At 44.2% G+C, this 23,812-nt stretch overlaps 1 protein-coding gene across 14 annotated transcripts in view; it reads right to left on the reverse strand.

Moving 5' to 3' along the window:
* Positions 1 to 23,812, reverse strand: part of DNAH14 (dynein axonemal heavy chain 14) — a 477,343-nt gene that overhangs the window by 230,990 nt on the left and 222,541 nt on the right. For all 14 annotated transcript variants that reach the window (XM_053307834.1, XM_053307849.1, XM_053307840.1 and 11 more), the window contains 6 exons: positions 20,344 to 20,397; positions 9,000 to 9,145; positions 8,440 to 8,508; positions 7,768 to 7,954; positions 3,829 to 3,908; positions 215 to 386 (listed from right to left, as the gene is read on the reverse strand). In XM_053307834.1, coding sequence (XP_053163809.1) covers positions 215 to 386; positions 3,829 to 3,908; positions 7,768 to 7,954; positions 8,440 to 8,508; positions 9,000 to 9,145; positions 20,344 to 20,397 — 708 coding nt within the window. The remainder of the gene's footprint in view (positions 1 to 214; positions 387 to 3,828; positions 3,909 to 7,767; positions 7,955 to 8,439; positions 8,509 to 8,999; positions 9,146 to 20,343; positions 20,398 to 23,812) is intronic.

Below are 23,812 nucleotides of genomic sequence, written 5' to 3' on the forward strand. Positions count from 1 at the left end.
GCTCTAGAGTGAATGGGAGGAGATAAACCATCGTGGATGCCCTCCCCCGCCAACAGGGAATAGTATTTCTTCAGTTTATTGGCAAAGAACATCATCCTTTCTCACTCTAGATCAGATTCTAATATTCTTATTAACATATTTTTTTCTAAATAAAGCATTGTATTTTCTATTTATTATGATTATGCCAAGAAGAAGAAAAAGCATGCTTCAATACCTCTAGTCGTCTGGGGTTTAATTTTGCAACACTCATCCCTGGGAAGAGGTCTGCCAAAATGTCCTCAAATAGTGAAACATCCTCAGTAAGAAACTTTGGTAAATTAACTTCTTTCAACACGCTGATTATGATTAGAGTTTCTTTCACTACAGAAATCCTTTTCTTTTTCTTGCTAGACAAATGATAAAAGAAATCTAGTAATAATCCTTAGGTGATTTATTGGAAATATTTCCATATTCTTCTAATATTTCTCTAACATAGGAGGCTGTCATCATTGGTTAGCATAAAGGCTGTTGGTGCAGTAGTGCACCATCACCAGAGGCTCTTTCAAGGAACAGAAAAAGAGCTCAGCTCGTAAAAGGATCCTTTGCATGAATGCAACCATTCGTCCATGCATGTAACAAGCCTCCTCTGACAAGTGCACCTCTACATCAAAGGTCTTGATGTTGATGGCATGGCCACACAAATGACGTGGCCAAGCAAACTGCAACTGTGCATGTGTGGAGGCCAGAACTGAGCCTCTGTCAAGCGAGTGTCTTGGTCAAGGAGGGAGGAGCATGCGCACTTTAGCTATGAGCTGCTTGGGGGTGGTGAGGGGTGGTGCAAGGGGTGGTGTGAGCAGCGCGCTCGGCAGGTAAGCAGACCATTTTACTACCTCTCTCACAGCTCCCCTCGGATCAAAACTCCAAACTGGCCTGGTTTGAGGTGAACCAGTTCAGTGCTTAACTATTTGTGCATACCCCTAGCTAATGGCTGAGATGCTGGGAGATCCAAGATTGAATCATCCTCAGATTTGGGTTTTTTAAAAGTTAAAGTAGCACATTGTGCCCATATGGTTTCCAGCAGGGGTGTGTGTGTGTGTGTATAAGAAAGAAAGGTCAGGAAAATAGTGCAATTGAGCAATCTCTCCCACAGCTCTGCTTCCCTGATCTGAACCCTGCTCCCCATCGATGCTTCGAACTAAAAGAAGAAGAACCTCAGACAATCAGGCCATTGTCCCATCTAGTTCAGTCCTTAGGCTCCATTAAAGTAGAATAGCTATCCAGATTGTCTATCTATTTGATGTTTAAACTTGATGCACAGACAAGATGCACAAAACCAGCCTTTTGTTTTCATAGATATTTCCACTTAAGTACATCTAGTCTTGCATATTCAGAAAACCTTTCCACAGCCCCAGTGATTCTGGTCTTTTGCACAGTGCAATTAGCATTGAAAGCATCTTTTTGATACTATCCTTTTAGGGCAGTTTTCATAGGTGTTGTAAGAGCTGCCAGGTTTCTAATGAAAAGCAGATCTTTCTTTGATTAACTGATTAAGTGCCGTCAAGTCGGTGTTGACTCTTAGAGACCACATAAATAAATTGTCTCCAGGATGATCTGTCTTCAACTTGGCCTTTAAGGTCTCTCATCCATTGTTGCCATAATCAAGTCCATCCACCTTGCTGCTAGTCGTCCTCTTCTCTTTCCTTCAACTTTTCCCAGCATTATGGACTTCTCAAGGGAGCTGGGTTTTTGCATAATGTGTGCAAAGTTTGATAGTTTGAGCTTGGTAATTTGTACCTTGAGTGAAAATTCAGGGTTGATTTATTCTATGATCCATTTGTTTGTTTTCCTGGCTGTCCATGGGATCCTCAAAAGTCTTCTCCAGCACCGAAGTTCAAAAGCGTCAATACTTTTTCTATCTTGCTTCTTCTTTCACATCCATAAGGTGTCACAGGAAAAACTATTGTCTGAACAATTCTAAATCTTTGTAGGTATAGACATGTCATGGCATCTAAATATCCTTTCCAAGGCCTTCATTGCAACCCTACCAAGTGCTAGTCTGCAGAGTATTTCTTGACTGCTGGATCCTTTACTGTTGACAGTCTAAAAGGGAGAAGGTATCCACCACTTCAATGTCTTCATTATCAATTCGGAGGCTGGTTGCTGTACCCGTTGTCATTAGTTTAGTCTTCTTTACATTTAGTCGTAGTCCCATTTTTTCACTGTGCTCCTTGACTTTCATTACTAGAGCTTGCACAACATCCACATTCGCATTTATCAGAGAGGTGTCATCAACGTAGTGCAGGTTATTGATGTTTCTTCCTCCAACTTTAAAACCACGCTCATTTTCTTCCAATCCAGCTTCTCTCAGTATATGTTCATCATATAAGTTGAATAAATAAGGAGAAAGTATACAGCTTTGTCTTACTCCTTTGCTATGGGTTTTTAAAATAATTGGATACAATAAATCTGTCTTGTATTTGTGTGACCATTTCGTCTAGAAATGGTATGTTATTTTTGTCTATGTCAGGAATTCTCAACGTTGGGTCCCCAGAGGTTATTGGACTTCAACTCCTATAATCCCCATCCCCAATGGCATTTAGTTGGGGATTATGGGAGTTGAAGTCCAATAACATCTGGGGACCTAACTCTGAGAATCCCTGGTCTATGTGACTAGTAAATTTGATTTGTGTGTCTACTGTATCAATCCATATCATGAATTGTTGGAAGAGTTCCTCCTCATCTTCAAACAAGATGAAAATGTCATCTGTGTATCTTATCTTCCCTAATAACTAATTCTAGAGAAATATTCATTGATCGATGGATTTAAGATGTACCTAGATTCTAGCGCAGACATACATAAATTTGCTATAGAAGGCGCTGCCCTGCTACCCATTGACACTCCATGCTGTTTTAAATATATTGTTTGATCATATCTAAAATAATTATTTTCTAGAAGCATATCTAATAGCTCCAACAAAAAATGGGTAGAAAGATTGTTTACCAACAGGTGTGTAGGATGTGCAGTGGCAGAGTTGGAGCACCATGAGGAGCTTGTAGTCTTCCATTCCAAGGAGTTACAGTAACTGCACAGGTGCAATACTCCATTAGTGTGTATACAATGAGGATCATGACAAGGATCTAGAATTTGGATTTTATGTTTTGCAAGATAGTTTCTTCAGATAGAAACAGCAAAGTAAGAAGCCTAGCCCTCAAGGCAGAAACATGTAGTAGAAACATCTGCAGTGCTGAATGCAGATATTCAAGGAGAAATACACAGAATGTGGGTAATTAAGGCAATAATCCTGTGCATGCTTTCTGGGGGCAAATCCCATTGAACGAATTGGATGAATTCACATATGACGGTGGCAAGTAAAGATCTGCCAACCGCTGGCTCCTGAAAAGCATGCTTTCCTAGCACAAGCTGCAAGTTCCACTCCTGGCATGTCATTCGAACTTACCAATGCTGGGTTCCTCAGCTCATCCCAAGAATCTGACTTCTGTAATTTAGATTTGAACTTGGTTATAGACTGAGGTTGTGTTTCTGGAGGGAACTACAGCTGGGAGATGTGTCAGTAGCTAGTTTGGAAGTCACACCAGGAGTGGAACTTGCAGCTTGTGTCAGGAGTGCATGCTCACCAGGAACCAGCAGCTGGCAGAACTTGCCTCTGCTATGTGTGAACCCATTCAGTGTGAATTACAAGTAAATGTGTACAGGACTCCACTGCATGACCCATCAGATTGTTTGCTACCTTCTCTTCTAAAACCCTATGCTTAAGTCACCGCAGATCAATAAAGAGTATGAGGCCGTGGCCATTTATGAATATAAGGAAAATTTAAACTCTTACTTACTGCATTTTTAATTCTTGTATCTTCTGACCAGCTCTCAACAACACAGTTTTTATGGCTCTCATGCCAAAATCATAATGATCCTAGAGAACAAAGTAAGAAAAATGGGTTTTGTATGGATCTTACAAGTATTCCCCTTTCAATCCAGGGGGTGGTGGATTTGGCAAAATTCTGGGAAACTTGAGTAAAAGAAACATCCTTCCTATTATCTCTAGCTGATCTCTAGAGCTGATTTTTCAAATTAACCTATAGCAACCAATTATAAGCCAGTCCATATTTGTACATTCCAGAGATTAAAACCCCTTGGGGAAAAACCAGTCTCTTTAGCACACAAAAAGTACTGAGTATAAAATGAAAACCACAGACACTATTGTCCAAAGATAAATATTTTGCACGTTATTCATCCATGGCGAAATCTTAATTCTTGCAGCCCAAAACATGTAAGCTAGCAGAGGCAATTCCACTACACCCTCACTCTTTCACAGAACATGAATATGAGATATATGAAAGAGTATGTGTTCTATGAGTTTGCACATGTGCATATCCCTGTCATTTCAAAGATACAAGATGATAAATTCCTGTACCTTTGAGTGAACAACAATTTTGGGAAAAATCTACTAACTTACATTGTTTCTACATATTTATACAAATGAATCTCAATATAAATGTTAATAAGCCAAATGGTTCCTACCCATTAAGTGAAAGAGATTGATTCCAGAGACTCAGAGGCCACCTTCACACATAACATCAAGCCACAGGTTGATGAACCTGAGGTTAAATCCTGAAATCAGGAATAATTCCACAGACGATCTTCCAACTCAAGCCGGGCAACCTCTGGTTTCAAGGCAGAGGAGCCCCTCCCTCTCCCTGGTCTGCTGAGGCCACATCCCAGCATGCTCCATAGTGCGTGCGTCAGTACATTAGCAGGGCAGCAGCCATTGGCCATGATCTTCAAGGGGGAATGTCCAGCGCAGTCATACCTTTTCATCCTGGACCACCCGCTCTTGGCAGGGAAAAGGCATTTAAATCCTTTAAATGGCATGCAAACCATTTTCCGCACAACACTTGTGCCAACACCCTCTCAAGAGCACGATTACTGGTAATGGGGTGGGGGTGGAGAGGGGCACTATTATTCTGTTACTCTGGGGAGGGACTATGATGACTTGCTAGGAGGGAATATGTATTTAAGGGTGGGCAATGGATCCTGGGGTTTGGTCCACTGTAGCAAAGGATGCTCTTGTGATGGCAGACCCGATCAAAGCACACCAGGAACCCCCAACACATGCCTGTCCCCATGTCAGCTTGCTGGCTGGGTGGCGTCCACTTGGGAGGATCAGAAGATTCATAAGCTTTGCGTCTCCATAGAACTGCACCTTTATGAGCTAGGGAATCCAATTATAGGGGGCCTCACTGATGTCCCCCACCCCAGTAGATCTGTTTAAAGAATAGAACTCATACTCCTTGCCTTCCCCTCCACACACAACCCCTAGAGACTCCCAGGCAGTCCAGGCCACTCCATGTGTCTGTCCGTTTCCCTGTGTACTCAGTCTGGCAAGATTGGTGATGGCTCCTAGAACATATTCCCCAGGCTTGGACCAACATTGCAGTGTATGCAGATCAACTGCCATGGGGAATTGTAGGTGAGGGGAGCCCCTATTTTCAGCAATCCCTGGCAAGCCGGGAGGCCATTCTGGGCAAAAATCAACAAGGGACTACCAGACTGGTAGAGTGAGTGCTTGCTATCCTGCTGCCCGCCAGTTGCCACAACCTGGAAAGCTGTTTGAAGTGATACCTTTCCCTGGGGTTTTCATGTATTTGCAATGGGGCTGGGCAAGAAGAGCCCTCTGACCCACATGCATGTCTCTATGGCCTACTACTCTCATGAGAGAGCAGTCTTTGGGAGAAGAGGCATCGTCACACATTATTAATTATTCAGATGGTTCTTCTCATGAGTAATGGCACAGAGTGCATGCTTCCACCCAAGGGGAAAGGGCTGGGTCCCCCTCCCCTATTAATTTGCTCCCACCCAAAAGAGCAGAGTCTCTCACGTATTCCAGGGGCTGCCTTTCTATCCAGACCCATGGTATCACTCCCTGGGCATCTTTGTTTGGAAACAAATGGGTTGCCCAGTTCATGGTGCCACCGGAACTATGTAATTGTACCCGTAGAAAGGGTCCTATGAGCACAGCTCTCCACAAAGTGCCCAGCTTGTCATCCGATCCTCTTTCTCTGCATATTGCCAAAGCGGGGCGGGGGGCGGGGAGACACAGTGGAAAGTGGACAGGCCCCAAAATGGCTTTCCCCTTTCCCATGCTTTGAAGCTTGGGATGCAGCAACATGGTGTCCCTTTTGTGGGACAATGGCCAGAGAAGTGCAGAGATAGGGGCAAGGTAAGTGCTCAGAGAAGCAGCCAGAAACAAGTGTAGCAGGCATAGAGCTGATGTATTTCTGGGCTGGTCTGAGCCACCCTCTCTATGGTTTTGGCATCAGCCACAGCAAAGAAACTCAGGTTACAGCGGTGGCAAAATTCAGATGACATGATCGTGCCTCTAAACGTAGGGGTATGAGCAGCAAAACTCACTACAAACCAAAGGTTCAATTCACGGCTTGGAGATTGTAACCTTGGGTCGCTTTCGTGACGAAACCACAGTTTCACACATTCAAACGACCACTAAACCAAACTTCTGCCTTGCTCGCCTATGGTTTGGCATTATGTCCAAAGGTGGCCAGAGAATGATGGAAGTTGGCTCCTAACTTTGCACTTCACAAACAGAAGGGAGCTGTGCTCAAAGGACCCTTTTTATAAGTGCAACTCTCCTTTATTGAAGAGTAAAGTTAGGATCTAATTCACTGCTGCCAGTAACAGAGGCATTATAGAATTTATTTTTAGATAAAATGAAGATGCCTTGGAAATATATTGATGATAAAAATCTAAAGTAAATAGAAATTATTGATAAAAGAGTAGGACTTCTTGACTAGGGAGTAAACTGGAAGCTCTAGAAAACAAAATGGGTATTTATGAATAAGCACAAATCAATTTAGTGGAAAAGGATGTCATTGAAAACAAGAAGGTTCTACTGAAACTTAATAAATTCATGTAGAACAGTTAGCTAATAAGGCTAGGAAAAACTATCACAATCAATATTAGGACTGTCAGATAAACAGTCTAACACAGAAAATGATTTTTGCCTTTCATCTCAGATCTTGCAAAAAGGGGATGTAATAAGCTTATGACTTTATAGAAATAGCATTAAAGATATTGCAGCAGCCAATATACAAAAAGTTAGAAATAAAGATAAACTGGACCATGTTCAGTTGCTGCTACCATTGCCATTGCCATTTAATGATTAGGGTACAGGATATTGTGGGGCGGGGGGCTCCCCTTTGCACTTACTATTTTTATTTATACTATATATATTGCACACAACACCCTTACCAAGTAATATAGACTATAGAAATGTTCCAACTCCAAAGAGCTTATAATCTAATACAGATATGGAAGAATGTGGGCAAAAAAATTACACATGTACTTAAAGTTTTGTTACAGTTGGGCATGAGGATTAAGAGGATGAACCAAATGCCATGCAGAAAGTTAGGTTTTGAGGATCATTTTGTCTCTTAATCTTCTGTAGCTTCTTCTCCTGTTTTGGTGCTTTCCCTTTCTTTACCCAAGCTGTACTAGCATTGTTGTTGCTTCCTCCTCTACCTCTGAGCATGGCTGAAGAAGGAGGAAGTTGTGCCCCATTAAGATAGAAGACAGTTTATTAGGGCACAATCTTCCTCCATATCGGGTTATATTCAGCTGAAAGCTGTGTGTTCCACACAAACGGCTCCTTCACCAAACCAAAAACTGGTTTCAATGAAGTGTTTCCTTCCACCAATCCCTTCCTAAACCAGTTCCAATTCACTCATGCACACGCGCACACACACGTTATATTTTACCTGCCGTGTCAGCTGCTTGCCAGAAAGCTGATAAAGATTTACTATCTTCCCTGCGAGTGATTTTGCTGATCTGAAACCTTCTGAAAACAACATTATTTCAGCAATGAGTTCATAGTCTGGTACCATCATTGAAACAGGACGAAATAACGATTTTACATTGTCTGGGAGTTCTACACGACCTTTGTATCTTAAAAGGAAGGAGAAAAGTCACTCAGATCAATTTTTGTAATTAGAAAATAAACGAACTAACCGTGCAACCCTCTTATGTGTTTACTTCTAAGTCCCATTGAATTCAATGAAGTCTGCTTCCAAGTTAAGTGTGCATAGGTTGGTAGTCTTTAAAGCACTTATTTTAATAATTCCAACAAACAAACAATTTACAATGGAGGCACAGTACTACATAAGAAGAAAAGAGAATTGTTCTGGATTATAGCTGTGGAAGAGAATTATGCGGATTGCTACCATTATAGGAAATTGATTGCAAGGAAAAACAAATGAAAAATTAAGTGCTTGTGAAAGTTTATCCCTTCAACTTTCTAAAAATAAGAACATAGAAATACTGAAGAAAAATTAATGCAAAATGGCAGTTACAGCACAAAATTTGTTTTGCTAGCTCTTGTTTCAGTATAGTTGTAATATTGTTGAACAATAAAAGCTATTGTTAACACTTACCCAGGATTGAGAGTAAGAAAGATTGCACAGGATGGTTTTAATCGGATTTCCTTCCCTTCCAGTACAAATCTATGGAAAGCACTAGATTAGTTGTTTTAAAAATATTTTTGAAGACAGAAAACAGATTATACTATTGTGTTAGTTATTATCCTATTGTGTTAACTATATATCGTTAATATATACAAGCATAAATTGTTCCAAAAGTGATGTTATACAGAAAGTCCCTAAAAACTATCAAAGATTTGAAAACTTTGAGATATTGCCTCAACTCCTTTAGAAACACTGGCAAGTATGTATGGTTGTATATGCCTTCTCACTCTTAGAAGGGCATCTTGTTATGAGGAACAACTCCCATCTACCTCAGGTGACATGTATCTCAGGTGTAAATGCTTCTTCCCTTTCTCCAGTGCTTTTCATGAAAAAGAAGCAATATTGGGGAAAAGTGTGAGAGTGTGTGTGTGTGTGTGTGTGTGTGTGTGTGTGTGTAAATATTTGTAATAAGCAGTTTGGCCCTAAGACAGAACCTCTTGCAAAAGCTCTGAATAATTTCAAAGAAATACCTGACACTGAGGCTATCTTTAGCTGCCTTAATTGCCTGAATCTGCGAAGCAATTGCAGAAAGAACTTCTACATCAATTCGGTTGAATTCATCAAAACAACACCATGATCCAGACTGAACCAGTCCACAGAAAATTTTCCCCATCACCTTAAAAAAAAAATACAGGTCTTTTCATTAGCCACTAAGTCATCAAAAAAAAGGTCTTATTCATGAAATATACCAGTAACTTTGAAAATGAACAAATTTCTTCAGGCACCAGGAAGAAAAAAGATTATTTTTCAGATGACGCAATTCATTTGTCAATAGCCAAATCTAGGGATGTTTCATGAAACGTTTGGTGCTGAACCGGTTCACCTTGAACTGGGTTCGTTTGGAGTTTCAGTTGCAGACCAAAACAGGGGTGGATTGATCCATGATTGAACTGAACCAAGCCCGGTTCAGGCTGACTTATTTGGCGGCTCGGTTCTGGCTTACGAACATGCCAGAACCGAGTCAATGCCGAATGAGTGGCTTGGTAAAGGAGGGAGGAGTGTGCACGGTTAAGGTATGGGCTGCACTGTGGGGGGAGCAGTGGTGCAGGCAGCACGCTTGGCCAGTAAACAGACCATTTTACTACCTCTCTTCCCGCCACCCCTTCACTTGAGCCAGGATCCTCCTTCCCTGTACTTGTAAAGGGGAATCCTCACCTGATTCCCCTTTACAAGTACAACTAATTTTCACAGCAAATACTTCCACTAATTATACAAGGCAATGATATGTAACTATCAGGACTCGATGTCTGGATAAAACAAACCAGTCAATAACACCTGTCTGACTGTGTAAACAAGAAATAATAATAATTCGATTTCTATACCGCCCTTCCAAAAATGGCTCAGGGCGGTTTACAAAGAGAAATAACAAATAAGATGGCTCCCTGTCCCCAAAGGGCTCACATTCTAAAAAGAAACATAAGACACACACCAGCAACAGTCACTGGAAGTACTGTGCTGGGGGTGGATAGGGCCAGTTACTCTCCCCCTGCTAAATAAAGAGAATCACCGCAGTAAAAGGTGCCTCTTTGCCCTGACAAAAGATATTTTCATGATTTTAGCAGACAGCTTGCTTCCTATCCCCACCTCCACTTCTCTCTTGTTGGGAAATTGGCTTCTCCCAGACATGTCACTCTTAGCAGAGACAAGCACATAGTGCCATAGAGGAAGCTGGCCTCTGCATACCGGTAGGATTCTCTACTTGAATCAAGCAACAGTGGCATGCAAACAGAAGTGGAAAAGCTGCCTGACCAGCAAAGAGACACCCTCATTGAATCACATGCATCCACAGGTGAACCTGAGTTCCTAACAAGTAGCCTGTTCAGACATCCTAGAATGCAACTAAGGCCAGGAACCTAAGCTAATTATTCAGACTGTGGACAGGAACATCCTTTTGTTCAGTGCTTTCTCTGAATGATTACAGCCCTGTCTAAGACCCTGTCCAAGACCAGTACCTTAGACCCCCTTTTGTCTTCAGAGTTTCCCCACCTTTGGAATTTTGCACAGGATAGAACCTTGTGAAAGGTGCTGACTCTCTCACCCATGTGTGATTGTTCTGCTCCTGAGAAGAAGATTCCTGAGAGGTAGCAAAACCTGCAACTGCTCTGGAAATTTGGCAATCAAGCTGCCACCTATTGGTTCAGAGAGAGACATGCAACTGGATACCTTTGTGCTCATTCCCCTTTCCCCTCTTAAGCTGAAATCACTGTGCTACTGAATCCCAAAGCTGAACACTGGATCACAGGATCCAGAGTAGTTAAGTTGAAATCACTAAGCTTTGAGCATTCTTTACTTGGGATAGTTGCTGTATTGCCCTGGGCATTCTTTGCAAACTGTATTTCAGGTCTCTATGCAAGACCGTTCTTATGTTGCATTGCCTGAGAACCCTAGACTCCTGACTAAAGCTGTGCATGTGCAGCCATAAAACCCATGTGCACAGTGACAGCATTCCTGCTTCTGAAGCACAGGGGCTTGACAGGGCAGAATTTGGTGGGGCAGAATTTTTACTAACCTGCCCTTCTCCCTTCAAGTATTATGTGCAGCATGAAAATATGTGCAACCATCAAGGACAGCTCTCTGGAACAAAATATGTGCAACCCTCAGGAGCGTATTTTTGCACTGCACAAAGTGCTTCTAGGGGGGAAAGGGAGATTGGTAAAAATTGTGTCAACCTGCATCCAACACTTCAGAAGCAGGAATGCTATGGCCTGTGTATGCTTTTTTTTGGCTGCACATGCACAGTTTTAGTCAGGATGTCGGCCTGAGCGTGGTTCCTGAGTGGAACCTTTTAGACAGAAGTCTCTGAGGCTGAGTTGTTCTCTGAGTGGGCTTGTCATGGGGGGTTAACTCTTGTGCCTGACAGCTTAACAATCTTAGTATTCCCTGTTTACTAGATTTAGGCTCACTCAGAGCCATAGAGCCATCGTTGTTACACCAGTACCAGTTGCCTTTTCTTGCTCTCTTTTGGCATAACCCTTGCAAGCAACCCCTCCCTTTTGGCATCTCACACAAAACAACAGAACCAACCTCTCTCTCTCTCTCATTCCACATTCTTTACTCTCTACTTTCCCTCTTTTGCCCACAATCCAACAAACATTTTTAGCCTGTTACATGTTAGGTACTCAGGTTCATCTTAGGTTCACTCCTTCATCTCCCTCCCTCCTTGATTAATTCCTGGGAACTGCCTTTATCCCTTGTGCTACTAAGGTTTCCAACTACTACAATTTCCATTGTACTTCTATTATATAAATTCTATTATATAAATTCTATTATATAAATTCTATTATATAAATTCGTTTCTGGTTTCAAAAAGCTTTGTCTCTTAGTCTGTTGTTCCTCTGAGGTACTCTAACACTGGCATTTGCATGTGTCCAGACTGCAATACTTGCAAGTTTGATTTTGGACAGATTCCCCCATATTAGGTAAAAGCACAGATACACACATGAATAGCTATGCTATCTGATATCTATCTATTTAAGTGTCGTAACACCACCTCTTTTTCTTCCTCTCCTTATCTTCTAATTCTCCAGAAGTTTTAAGCAAGCACTCAGGGCCAAAGTAGACATTTAAAAGACAGATATATACAACATCACCACAGCAGCCCTTTTAAGAATACAAACACAACTTCCAGAAGAGCAATCAGGATCAGGGAAGAGGAGACAGGTAGGAATGTGCAAAGAACCATCGACGACCAGTTCAACAGTGGGGGGGGGCTACCTTTAAGGAGCAGGGACTCCTTAAAGGCAGGGAACACCCCCCCCCCCCGTTGCAGGGTGGCAGCATACCTACTTGCCAACCCAGTGCACGTCGGTCCGGGCTGGCAAGGAGGTACGCTGCCTCCCCACGGGACCGTTTTTAAGCATAGCACTAGTGGGGGAAATGTGGGGGGGGGGGTAGGATAAGAGCACCCTCCCTGCTACTTAAAGATAACCCCCCTGCCGTTGAACTGGCCAAACCGCCGGACCTTTGAATCGGTTCAGAGGTCTGTAAAAGGGCCTCCGAACTGGTTTGTGCACATCCCTAGGGTTAGAGAGAAAAGCTCAATCTTTAAAATTGTCTCTCATGAAGCTCTTCTTCCTGCAGAATCCCAGATGTGAGTGCACACACAACTGGAATGGGAAGCAAGGGCTTCTTGGTCCTTTCCTACTCCCAAAGTCTTCTCTGTTCCCCTGGAAATAGCTTTTCCAGCTTAAAAGGGCCATCAGAATAATATTACATGCATTGGCTAGTAATGTTCAGTTCGGCCCATCTGGAATCCTGTGTTTTTAATCTACCTACTATACTATACAACAATATCAGGCTATTTATACAGTATAATCATACTCTATATACAATACTAACATACGATAATAAAAAAGAAACATAACTAGTACCAAGACTCTTTAAATATCACAAACTCACAATAAAGTAGTGTTGTATAGAGATGTGCAATTCCATTCTTGTGTGAATCAATTCATGTTGAATTGGGGCGATTAGCTAATTCAACCGTGAATCGAATTGCCCGTAAAAGGGAGGGGCTGAATCAAACCAATTTGTCATGAATTGATCCATGTGATTCATGTAATGGGCACCATTCTGTCTCTGTGTTTCTTCCTTTTCGATTGGTTGATTGGTTGATTGTCTGATAGGTTTTCTGGCACTGACTTCCAATTAACTTGAGATCTCCTTGCTACTTGGTTGGCTTGTTGTTGTTAAACTCAAGTGTTGGCATGAACAACTGTGCCCGCATTGGCTGGGGGGGGGGGGGAGGGAGGGAGGAGAGATTTTCAAAATGTATTTTAGGGGCTGCTTGGAGGCAGAGAGAGCCATTGCCTTTGTGCCTCAGGAGAGAAGCATCAAAAAAAAAAAAAAAAACTGCAGCAGCACTGAGAGCAAAGTGGTGGTTATGCTCTGGGCTTGCCTGGCCCCCAGTGAGTGGAGAGAGAGAGAGTGCCTGTTGGGCTTACCTCTCTCTATATATATTTTTTAGGTTTAAATTTGCAGTGCTAACAACAGCTTTATCCCTCAGCCCATCTTTTTAAAAACTGTACTAGCAGCACCAGTGCTTTTAACTGGGTGCTGCTTGGGATTTTATTTTCTTATTCTTGCTTGTAGCCAGCCCCACCCCCAGTGGTTTTAATAACTGGGGTGCTCTGCTGTTTTTGTTTTTTCTCTTGTAGGCCCAAACTAAACATCTTCTTTGCTGTTACTACTGTTGGCTGGACTGAATTTTTATCTTTTTGCAGGTTGGTGTGCTGTGACGTTTGTGAGTGATGTTTGGTTGTGTGTGTGATGTTTGGTTGCCATCCTGCCCAGGCTTTCTCTGTCTCCTCTTTCTTTGGGTTCTTTTTTGTTTGGTTGTTTGGGTGGGTGTCTGACTGGGGCCCACCTCCTCTCTTCCCAGATGTTGAGTCCCAGTTTCTGCTCAGCCCAAGACTTCCTCTGAGAGCAACATCTGGCAGACTCCGGCTGAAGACACCACTGGAAGCCAACAGCTGAAGACACTAGAATGTGAGAGCCCCTCCACCTTGGACAGGCTATTACAAATTCAAATTCTTTAAATAGGGCCTAATTTGGGGAAGGGGGGATTAGGTGGCAGGACCGTAGGACAGGAGGTGTGGGTTAGAGAGAGGCCACAGTAATCCCCTGCCCTTCTTTGCCTTGCTTTCCCTTAGATTTCCCCCATTGTTGCTCAATCTCCTCCAAAAGCCCCCCCTCCATTAAGTCCTGCTTCTTTATTTGAGGGATTTAACTTTTCTAGCTTCTTTGTGTGCACCACAGTGCTATAGATAGTGCTGTGTGTGGCACACACAGAATAAATAGACCACTCCCGACCCTACACACCCCATGCACCTCTTCTTTCGCCCCCATCACAGTTAGGGCTTAATTTTTTAAAAAAAACAAGATGTCTGGGAGGGTGCAAAGTAGAGCCAGGAGCAGAGTGTCAGGCAGAGGGAGGGATGCTGCTGCTGGTCCTGGTGGGCAACAGTGAGACAGGCCTTCTCCCCAAGTTGTCCCTGCTGATTTGGTTGTGCACAGGCTCTCCTATCCAGAGGAGTCTGGCTCTACGGCATAGCCAACTATGGTGGCTGAGGTAGTAGTAGGGAGGAGACCCTCCCCTGTCAGGAAAGAAGCTCATCTTCCTGCAGCAGCAGAGGAGTAAGTGTCATCGGTTGCTAGCCCGGTCACATCAGTCTCTCCATCTTTCCCAATCACCGTTGGCATTGTGACCCCCACCCCACCCCATTTGAGATGGAGGAGAAGCAGGCAGAAGTCATTCCAGTTGCTCCTGGACCTTCTCAGCCCCAGATAGAGGACGGTGGTGTTGGTGGTCCCCAGAACGAACCAGCAGCCCCAGTACCACCAACAACAAAATGGTCCCAGACCGAGAGCAGCCTGATTTGGGACCACATTGCACTCTGTCCTGGTGATCCACACCATGCTGTCTGCATCCACTATAGGACACAGGTCAGCAGGGGTAAGGACCCGAAGCATCTTGGGAAAATGGTGATGCTGCAGCACTTGCATCAGCCAGGGGCTCCCTGCTCCTGGCTGCCAGCCATAGGCCTGGTGTATCCTGAACTAGTGGCAAGGCACTTGCTCCCAAGCATGAGAAGTTGCCTGCGCAGTGGGTCACATCTGTGGGTATGAAATGTGGTCACCCAAAGCCTCATCTCATCACCCAGGCCACTGGGGAGATGGGATGGTTGGCAACCAACCATCCAAGATGGTGGAGAAAGCTGGGTTCTGTTGGCTGCTCTGACTGCTTGTCCCTGACTAAAAGATCCCATCATGCACCACCTTTAGCAGGTGGATGGTGCCATTCCTGTACTGGGAGTGTAAGGAGGCCATGCTGGGACTGCTGCACACAGCAGCACCTGACACCAGCGTGCACTTCACTGAAGATCTGTGGAGCAGTCCCAGTGGGAGGCAAGCTGCTTTCTTGTCCCTCATGGCACACTGATGAGAGCAGGAGAGAGAGGGAACATCTGCTGCTGATGGCATGGCCAGCCCCTCCCTTTAGCAGGTGGGTTGTGCCCTCCCTGTACCAGGCATGCAGGGAGTCCATGTTGGGGCTGCTGCACACAGCAGTGCCTGATAGTAGTGTGCACTTCATTGCAGATATGTGGAGTAGTCCCAATAGGAGGCACTCTGCTTTCCTGTCCCTCATGGCATATTGGTGGAGGCAAGAGAATGAGGGAACATTTGCTCCTGGTGCTGTGGCCAGCCCATGCCTTGCAGTGAAGCACAGGTGGGCTGTGTTGCATAGGGAGGTGCTGGGCACTGGGCACATGGCGGCTGAACTGTTGGTGGCCATGAATTGCCAGGTGGAGGAATGGCTCTCTGGGCAGCCAAACCTTTGCTGAGGGTTCATGGTCACTGACAATGCTAACAAAATAACTAAGGCAGCCAAGCAGGGTCATTTGGGGTCCATCCATTGTGTTTCACACACTCTGAACCTGGTCATGCAGGATGCACTTGACCCTTCTTGGGCTGTGGCCAGGCAGGTGCTGGGCATACGCTGGGTAGACATATGCTCAGGGAGTGGCAGCTTGAGCTGGGCCTACCTGAACACCCTGATCTCTCAGGATGTTTCAACCTGGTGGAACTCCACCTTTCTCTTGCTCCAGCACCTGCAAGAGCAAGAGTTGGCCATCTACACCCTGGCAAGGAGGCAGGGCTTGGAAGTGCATGACCTATCCAACCAGGGCTGGGCATTCCTTTCTGAGGTTGTCTTGGCACTTGAACTGTTCTTTGTTGCTCCTAACAGCTTGTTTGCTGAGGTAGCAACACTGAGCTAGGCTTTGCCCGCTGCTCTTCTCCTCAAGAAGATGATGGGTGAGCTCCAGACCATGCTGACCACTGGGGAATCCATCGCCTTGGCATGTCAGCTGAGGACTGAAGTGGTGAGTTGGTTCAGGACACCCTTGGATAAATCGGCAGAACATGTTTTGTCCCGCCTATGTGACCCAAGGATTAAGGGCAAAGAGGTCACCTCTGCCCAGCTGCAGGGACTTCCTGGTTGCAGAGGTTAGGTAAGCTGAGGTTATGGCACAACCAGGAGGAGGATGCTGGAGCACCTACTGCTAGTGCACAGTCTACCCCTAGCAGCAGTACTATCACTGCCACTTCCCGGTCCAGCAGCATGTGGTCCCTAGCACGACCAAGTGAGCTGGTGGTTCTGTCTCCATGTCCCACCTGGTGGTTCATGGAGAGGTTCCTTGGCCCCTTGCCAGGGGGATGGGAAAAGTCCACCAAGCCCTGCAGCACTGCTGAGCAGCATGCTGCAGTACCTGCAGGAGCTGGTGGCAGACAGGGAGATGGAACTGCTCCAGTTTTGGGAAGCACACCGCCAAGTCTGGCCAAACTTGGTAATGGTTGCTGGACACTTCCTCTCATGCCTGCCAACCAGCATTCAGAGTCAGAGAGTGTTCTCCATGGTCGGGGGTGTGGTGACACTCATCACTCACATTTGGATGCTGAAATGGTGGAGTGGCTACTCTTCCTGAAAGCCAACCTCCCACTGCTGGGCTATCCCAAGCTAGCCATGGAGGGTGGGCAACTCATGGTCACCCCCATCGACTGCAAAGTCACTGGCAGCTCACTCCACTTTGGCCAACCCAAAACCCAGATGTAGCATACTCTGCCTGTTAGTGCTGCTGACACATGCAGAAACACATGCATGCTACCACCATGGCTGATGATGAGATATAGACTGGTAACCCTGACCCATGTGTCAGGATGTCAGCCGGGGCCCATCACCAATCTGAGGCCATGGTGTTATACAGACACAGAAGGGAAGGCAGGCAGGGAGGGATACATGCTAAGCCTATGCTGGAGAAAAAGAGAAGACTTCTCCTGGTATGAGTCTAGGCACCTTTTCCCCCTTGTAAGACCATAGGTCCATCAGGACATGACTGCACCTGTCTCTCTGTAGCTGTCCATCAAGAAGGAAGGAAGGAAGAATTGATTTTGTGGCTTTCTCAACAATGAGTAACCAAGTATAATATGCATGCTGTGCTATTGCTTGCTGCTATAACTATCTGGTTTTGCTGGATTGAAGACTGACAGAGGCAAAACTGTCTGCCTTCCTTGAGTTGCGGCTTGGTCTGTTGGTGAGATGGTGTTGTGGCAAGAAATGAACCGTGGCAGCTCAGCGCACCCCCCCCGCCCCCGTGTAATACTTTCTTAATGATTGCTGTGAGATGAGCTCCATGTCTGGCTTTGAGTGTAACTTGTGCCTCACTCACTGCTTTGGTCTGCTCTGAAATCTGCATTCTGCATTGCAAGTTGCACTGTACTCACTCAGTCAAAATGTGGCTGAAGACACATTATTGTATAGCTTATTGGCTATGCTTGCTACTAAGGGTGCTGTTGTGGCAGCTGTTGCAAGTAAGGACAGAGTCATAATTGTGTGTGAGAGCGCAACTTGTGACAATGATGTTACTGCAGTTCAGGCACTGTAGATTCTGGGTCAGTGATTCTGCACAGTTGCACTGTGAAAAAGAAAAGTAAAGTGTGCCATCGAGTCGGTGTCGACTCCTGGAGACCACAGAGCCCTGTGGTTTTTCTTTGGTAGAATACAGAGGGGTTTACCATTGCCATCTCCTGCACAGCATGAGATAATGCTTTTCAGCATCTTCCTATATCGCTGCTGCCTGATATAGGTGTTTCCCATAGTCTGGGAAACATACCAGCAGGGATTCGAACTGGCAAATTTATGCTTGCTAGGCAAGTCATTCCCGCTGTGCCATTAGGTGGTTTTTGGACTGTGTAGTTGGCAAAATTTGTTTTTCTGTGTTGGGAGGGACTGTGTGTGCTTCTGTTTTGCAGTGTTGTTTTTTAAAGCAGGGTTGCAAAATGTGTGCATTCTGCTTGTTTCACCCATAGGGAACAATGGGGAACTCAAATCACTCTATTGTTCCCCATGGGTAGGTCCTAGGGACACCCAAGTGGGTTGGGTGGTACAGCATGATGGGTTCTACCTACCACCCAACCCACAAAAGCAATGGGCAAGCAGGTGATTAATTTTTGTTTTTAAAAAACGACCTAAACTCTCATAGGACCCTAGGGGTTGGGGGGGGGGGAGATTTTTTTTTTTTAAATCACCCACTTTCCCTAGGACCTACCCATGGGGAGGTTAGGTTCCCTAGAACCTACTCATGGGGAACAATGGGTTGATTCGAGTTCCCCATTGTTCCCTATGGGAGTATCATAATCCACCCCCAAATTTCCGGTTGAAAACCAAACTGTCTGGTTTGATGAATTGATTTGCGTTTTTGTAATTCAATTCGACGTCAAATTGAATGGCAAAAAATGATTTGTGTACATCTCTAGTGTTGTAGTCCTTTATCGTTTGTTGATTAGAAGTTTGTCCCAGTGGGGATCCTGTTGAGAGTGTAGGGGGTTGAGTCAGAAAGAAAAGGGAGGCTAAGGAGAAGAAACTGAAATAAAGTCTTAATTATACATAAGTTTGCTTTGTATGCATGAGAGAAGCAGTTATAAAACAAGCCAAACAGTATTTGTTTGACTTGCAACATTGTCAGATTTCATAATGAAGAACTTATTAGCTTCTACTGAAGCAGAAAAGATCATTTTAAAAGGGCTGAAGATGCGGAAACTGAGCAGAAGTTATTTTTTCATCATACCACTGCCAATTACATTTCTTGCTTTAATCTCATGTAAATTACAGTTTGTTCATTAAAATAATGATGAAAGGTTAATCATTTTCAATACTGACTGGTTAATTTGATTGTTCAGCTGCTTTAAGTGCAGCAGCAACCCAACCCATGCAGTTAACATAGAGAGTCTATCTTGTTCTCGTTCTCTCTCTGTCTCTCAATTGGAAATACACTCTAACAAACGTAATGTATATGAGATAACCTAATTCTTAAATTTAAGTATCTTCACAAATATTAGAAGCACCCAGCATTAAGAATACTAGCATACATCCAGTATAGTATAATGTGAAAAGCAGTGCCAATCTATCTGCACTTTCGTGGGCTCGCAGTGATGCACCGGCAGTCTTGCACTAACAGTGCAAATACTTTGAGTAGTACATCTGCATCAGAACTGCTAGTTAAAACAGAAATATATTGTTTGACTGTCAATGATGTGTTTGCAATCTAACTAGTGCCTCTGGGGTGTGGGCACACTACTAAAAGTATTTGTACATCACCAGCTCCTCACTGTGAGCCTGCAGCAGTGCAGGTGGATTGGCACCATCTGAATTAAGCAGCACTGGATCTTGACCACTGTAAACAATCAAGGAAGAAATTTCACATGGTCATTTTCAGCAAAATTAAATTAACCATTTTAAGTTAATTAAGACTATTCTGAAAATTAGAAATCTTGGTTATCTTATGTAGCAGTCCTATGAGTACAGGCACAGTCCAACACACACAGACCTTGCTCTGGCATGGATAACACAGACAGCTTTCCCTACCACCAACAGAGAACAGAGGGCTCTAATGAGGAGGGAATAGGGAGGGATACAGAAGAGATAGTATCAAAGTGCTAAATTTTCATACAAAATTATTCTAGGTTCAAAGGGAAGCTCCAAATCCTCTACACTGGTCGGTTCCATGGCCAAGATCCAGGATACAGCTTTCCCAAACAAAGACAGTCATCAGAGACAGATTATAATTCTAGTTGCACAAGCATAAGTCTCCGATTGAACTGCTGCAGGTAAAGTACACTCATAAGACCAGGTTTCCCAGCAACTGCAATAACACTGGAGTGTTGTTAGTGAACTGTAATGTCAAAAATAAGTTTAGTGACATTTTAAAAATAAGTTAACTTTCTAAATACTTCATCAAACAAAATTGTATATTGTACCTTATCATCCAAACCTTCAGAACAATTAAAGACCAGACAGAGTTTTCCCAGGGCCTAATGGGGAAAAAAACCTGCTTTAGATAAGAAGCAATTATAAATAATCAGAGAGAAGCAACTAAATATAGTGAAGTATCCTCATGCAATTACAGGTTGTTTACCTGAATCTTCGGTTCTTGTAGTAGTCATCTGTGCTTTCACACCAATGAGCTGTGCACATACGGAGAGACCAGTTCAGGAATATTCCCCAGCTTTCTTTTCTCTCATTTATTTTGGCAGGAGCCCTGCTCCCATCCCGATAGTCTAGTGTAGCACTGCCTCTCCCTCCTCAATTCGGAGTCCACCAAACACATGGCACCTGATGGCAGACCACTGAGGGGAGGTTGGGCAGGTGTGTGAAGGCACAGGTGACCATTAGAAGAACCTAAGTTACAGGTAAGCAACCTGTGCTTCATCTTCGTAATCTCTGCACTTCACCATCAATGGGTACACAGCAAACCTACATACCTGTATGATATGCATGTGGCCATCAAAAGAAAATGGACTGTAGAACTGCCCTGCCGAAAGCTGCATTATGAGTGGCTTATGTCCAGCACATAGCGCCTTATAAAGGAGAAAGTATTCACCCACGTGGCTGCTCAGTAAACTGCCTCACGCAAAAGCTCTCTGTCAAAAGCAGTAGATGCTGCTACCACTCTTGACAGTGTCTGGCAAGGGCTTCTTGAAGAGTCTGTAGCACAATGTGATAGCCTTGTGTGAAGGAACGAGGCCTAGACCTCTTGGGTTTCCGTAAATAAGGCCCTGTATTGTATAATGTATTAATATTCCCAAACCTCTTTTTGTAAATAAGCCCCAATTAATGAATTATGTTATATTTATAAAAACTTTGCAGTACAGTGGTCCCTCGACTTACGAACTACTCGACATCCGAAGTTTTCGACTTACGAACGACAAAAATGACCGGAAGTCATTGCCGGTTTAGATGCAGTTTCCTCGACTTACGAATGTTTCCAGACCTCCGTGGGTGCGCTTTTCGACTTACGAAAATTTTGACCTACAAACGTGCGTTCGGAACGGATTAACTTCATAAGTCGAGGGACCACTGTATTGTAAATAGAATTTCTGTGCCTACAAATCCCTGTGCATGGGGAAGGATGGCAGGGTCAAAAGTTCATTTTAGGTTTTCTGTAGTTTCACTTTTGGTTTAGCATTTTGACAGTTTATTTTTGGAGGGAAAGGAAATTTCAAGAAATTGGGGGAAATTTTGTTTGCTCTAATTGGATCACTCAAAAAACTGTTGTCCAGAGAAACTGAATATATTGGGAGTGTATTGAGAGAGAAGGGAGTGAAGTCAACAGAGTCCTGAGAGAGAGTCCTGAGAGGCAGAGGCCTGGAAGATGGAGAAGTCAAGAGTCTGTGCTGGAGAGAGGACTAAGGCATCCAAGAGAGAGAGTCTTGGAAGCCAGAGAAGTCAAGTCTGCTGGAGAGAGTCAGAGCTGAAGGTTGAAGAAGACAGAGACTCCTGGAAGTCAGTCTGCTGGAGTGAGAAACCCAACTGAAATCACTAAGAAGAAAACGAAGAGCCAGGCTGGATTGCACCCCAGACCTGCGCTGTAATCAGAACCACCCAGCAAGCCAGAAGCTGACAAAGTATAGAGGACTCTGAATAGGGACAAGTACAGAGACAGGTAGTAGATGCATTTTCCCTGACCTGCTCTGTTAATAACTGTTTTGAATTGGGGATAGGGGGGGTTGCTGCAAAAGTAATGTTTTAATTGAACCAATTTTTTCTAAAAGTAAATTTTCTGGTTATTAAAATAAAATAAAATTAGAAGCTTGTTAACTGTCTCTACCCCATGCCTATAAACCTTTTCACACTACTGAGGTGTTTTTTTTAAGGGCTGTTGTAGTGGACCCAGCCATACCAAAAGTTCACTTGGTGGCAGCGGTAAAAAGGTTAGGAGGAATAGAGGGCTGTTCCTCTACACCTTGACAATCCATCTGGGCAGTCTCTGAGAAGAAATCGAGGATCCCATGTCAGACCCCCTGTAGGTGACAGTCTCTGAGTCTTTCGAAAAGATGCTGTGCAGTCTACATAGTATGTCAAAGCTCTCCTGAAATAAGACAGTGAAGTCTTTACTTTGCTAGAGACTGTAGATTCGTGAATAATACTGGCAGAGTGAGTTGTTGAGAGTGATGGAATGCTGTGACTACCTTAGGTAGAAACCTTATGTCTGGACGAAGAGTTACCTTGTCCTTGCGGAAAAAAACTTATTAGGTGGATTACACCTTAGGGCTGCTAACTCTGCTACCCTGTGGTCGGAAGTTATAGCAAAAAGGTCATCTTGATGGACAGACTGCATAAGGCTTTGGAGGCCATAGGCTTGAAGGGATGTCCCAACAGCTGTGTGAGGACCAAGGGAAGATCCCAAGCCAGGACACAAGCAGGTTTGTACAGATATGGGCGTGCTAGTCCCCTTAGGAAGCACTTAATCACTGGGTCTGTGGACAATGAAGATTTGTGATGGGACATTGGTTTATGAGCTGTGATAGCTGCTAGGTGACTGAGGGAAGAGGAAGAGAGTCCAGCCTTTTTGAGATGCAAGAGTTATGTGCATATGTCATATGTCTTCACATATGAAGACACATTGTCTTCATATTGGTGGTATCTATATTGCAAAGGCCAGGATCCTCTTCCATTTAGCAACATACAACTTTCTTGTAGGTTATCCGGCTGCTAGGAAAACTTCCTGTAGGTCTCATGGGAAGCAAGATTGATCTGCCAAGCTGTGAGGCAGAGATGGACAACATATGGATGCAGTATTCCTCATTCCTGGGACAGGAGATTTGGAATGTGAGGTAAATGTTACTATTGCTCCTGTGACAGCTTCAGCAGCATGGGAAATCACGGCCTGTGAGGTCACCAAGGGGTTATGAGGATGCAGTGGGTTCTGCCATGAAAGAATTCCTGTAGTTCTCTGGGGAGCAGTGAAAAGCTGGGAAAAGCTATGTAAAGTGCCCCCCCTCCTGGGAATGGCAAATGCTTCCCCCTGAGAGCATGTACCCCTACCTGCTCTGGAGCAGAAAAGGGCATATTTTCAATTTTATGATGTTGGAAAAGGTAGAACTCAGGTTTTCCCCAAGTGTCAAAAATCTAGTTGAAGATGGTATGTTTCAATTCCCATTCATGAGAGACTGAAAAAGTCCTGCTTAGGGCAGCTGCCCAATTGTTGCTTTTGCCCTGGATGTGTATGGCAGTTGGAGAGATCTTGTGGGAGATTCACCAGCACCACATTTCTACTGCTAAGTGAAGCAGGGTGTGGGAGCCCATTCGTCTCTATTGGTTCAAACAAACTTTGGCAGTGGTGTTGTCTGTAAAGAGCTGGGAGTTGGGAGTGTTCAGTTGGGAGTGCAGGCTCAGAGGCACAGAAGCAGGATTTGGCAGGGAGAAAAGACTCTGGATCTGGGCTGG

The sequence above is a fragment of the Hemicordylus capensis genome, chromosome 1 (genome assembly GCF_027244095.1).
Source record: "Hemicordylus capensis ecotype Gifberg chromosome 1, rHemCap1.1.pri, whole genome shotgun sequence".
In the NCBI taxonomy this organism is placed as follows: Eukaryota; Metazoa; Chordata; class Lepidosauria; order Squamata; family Cordylidae; genus Hemicordylus; species Hemicordylus capensis.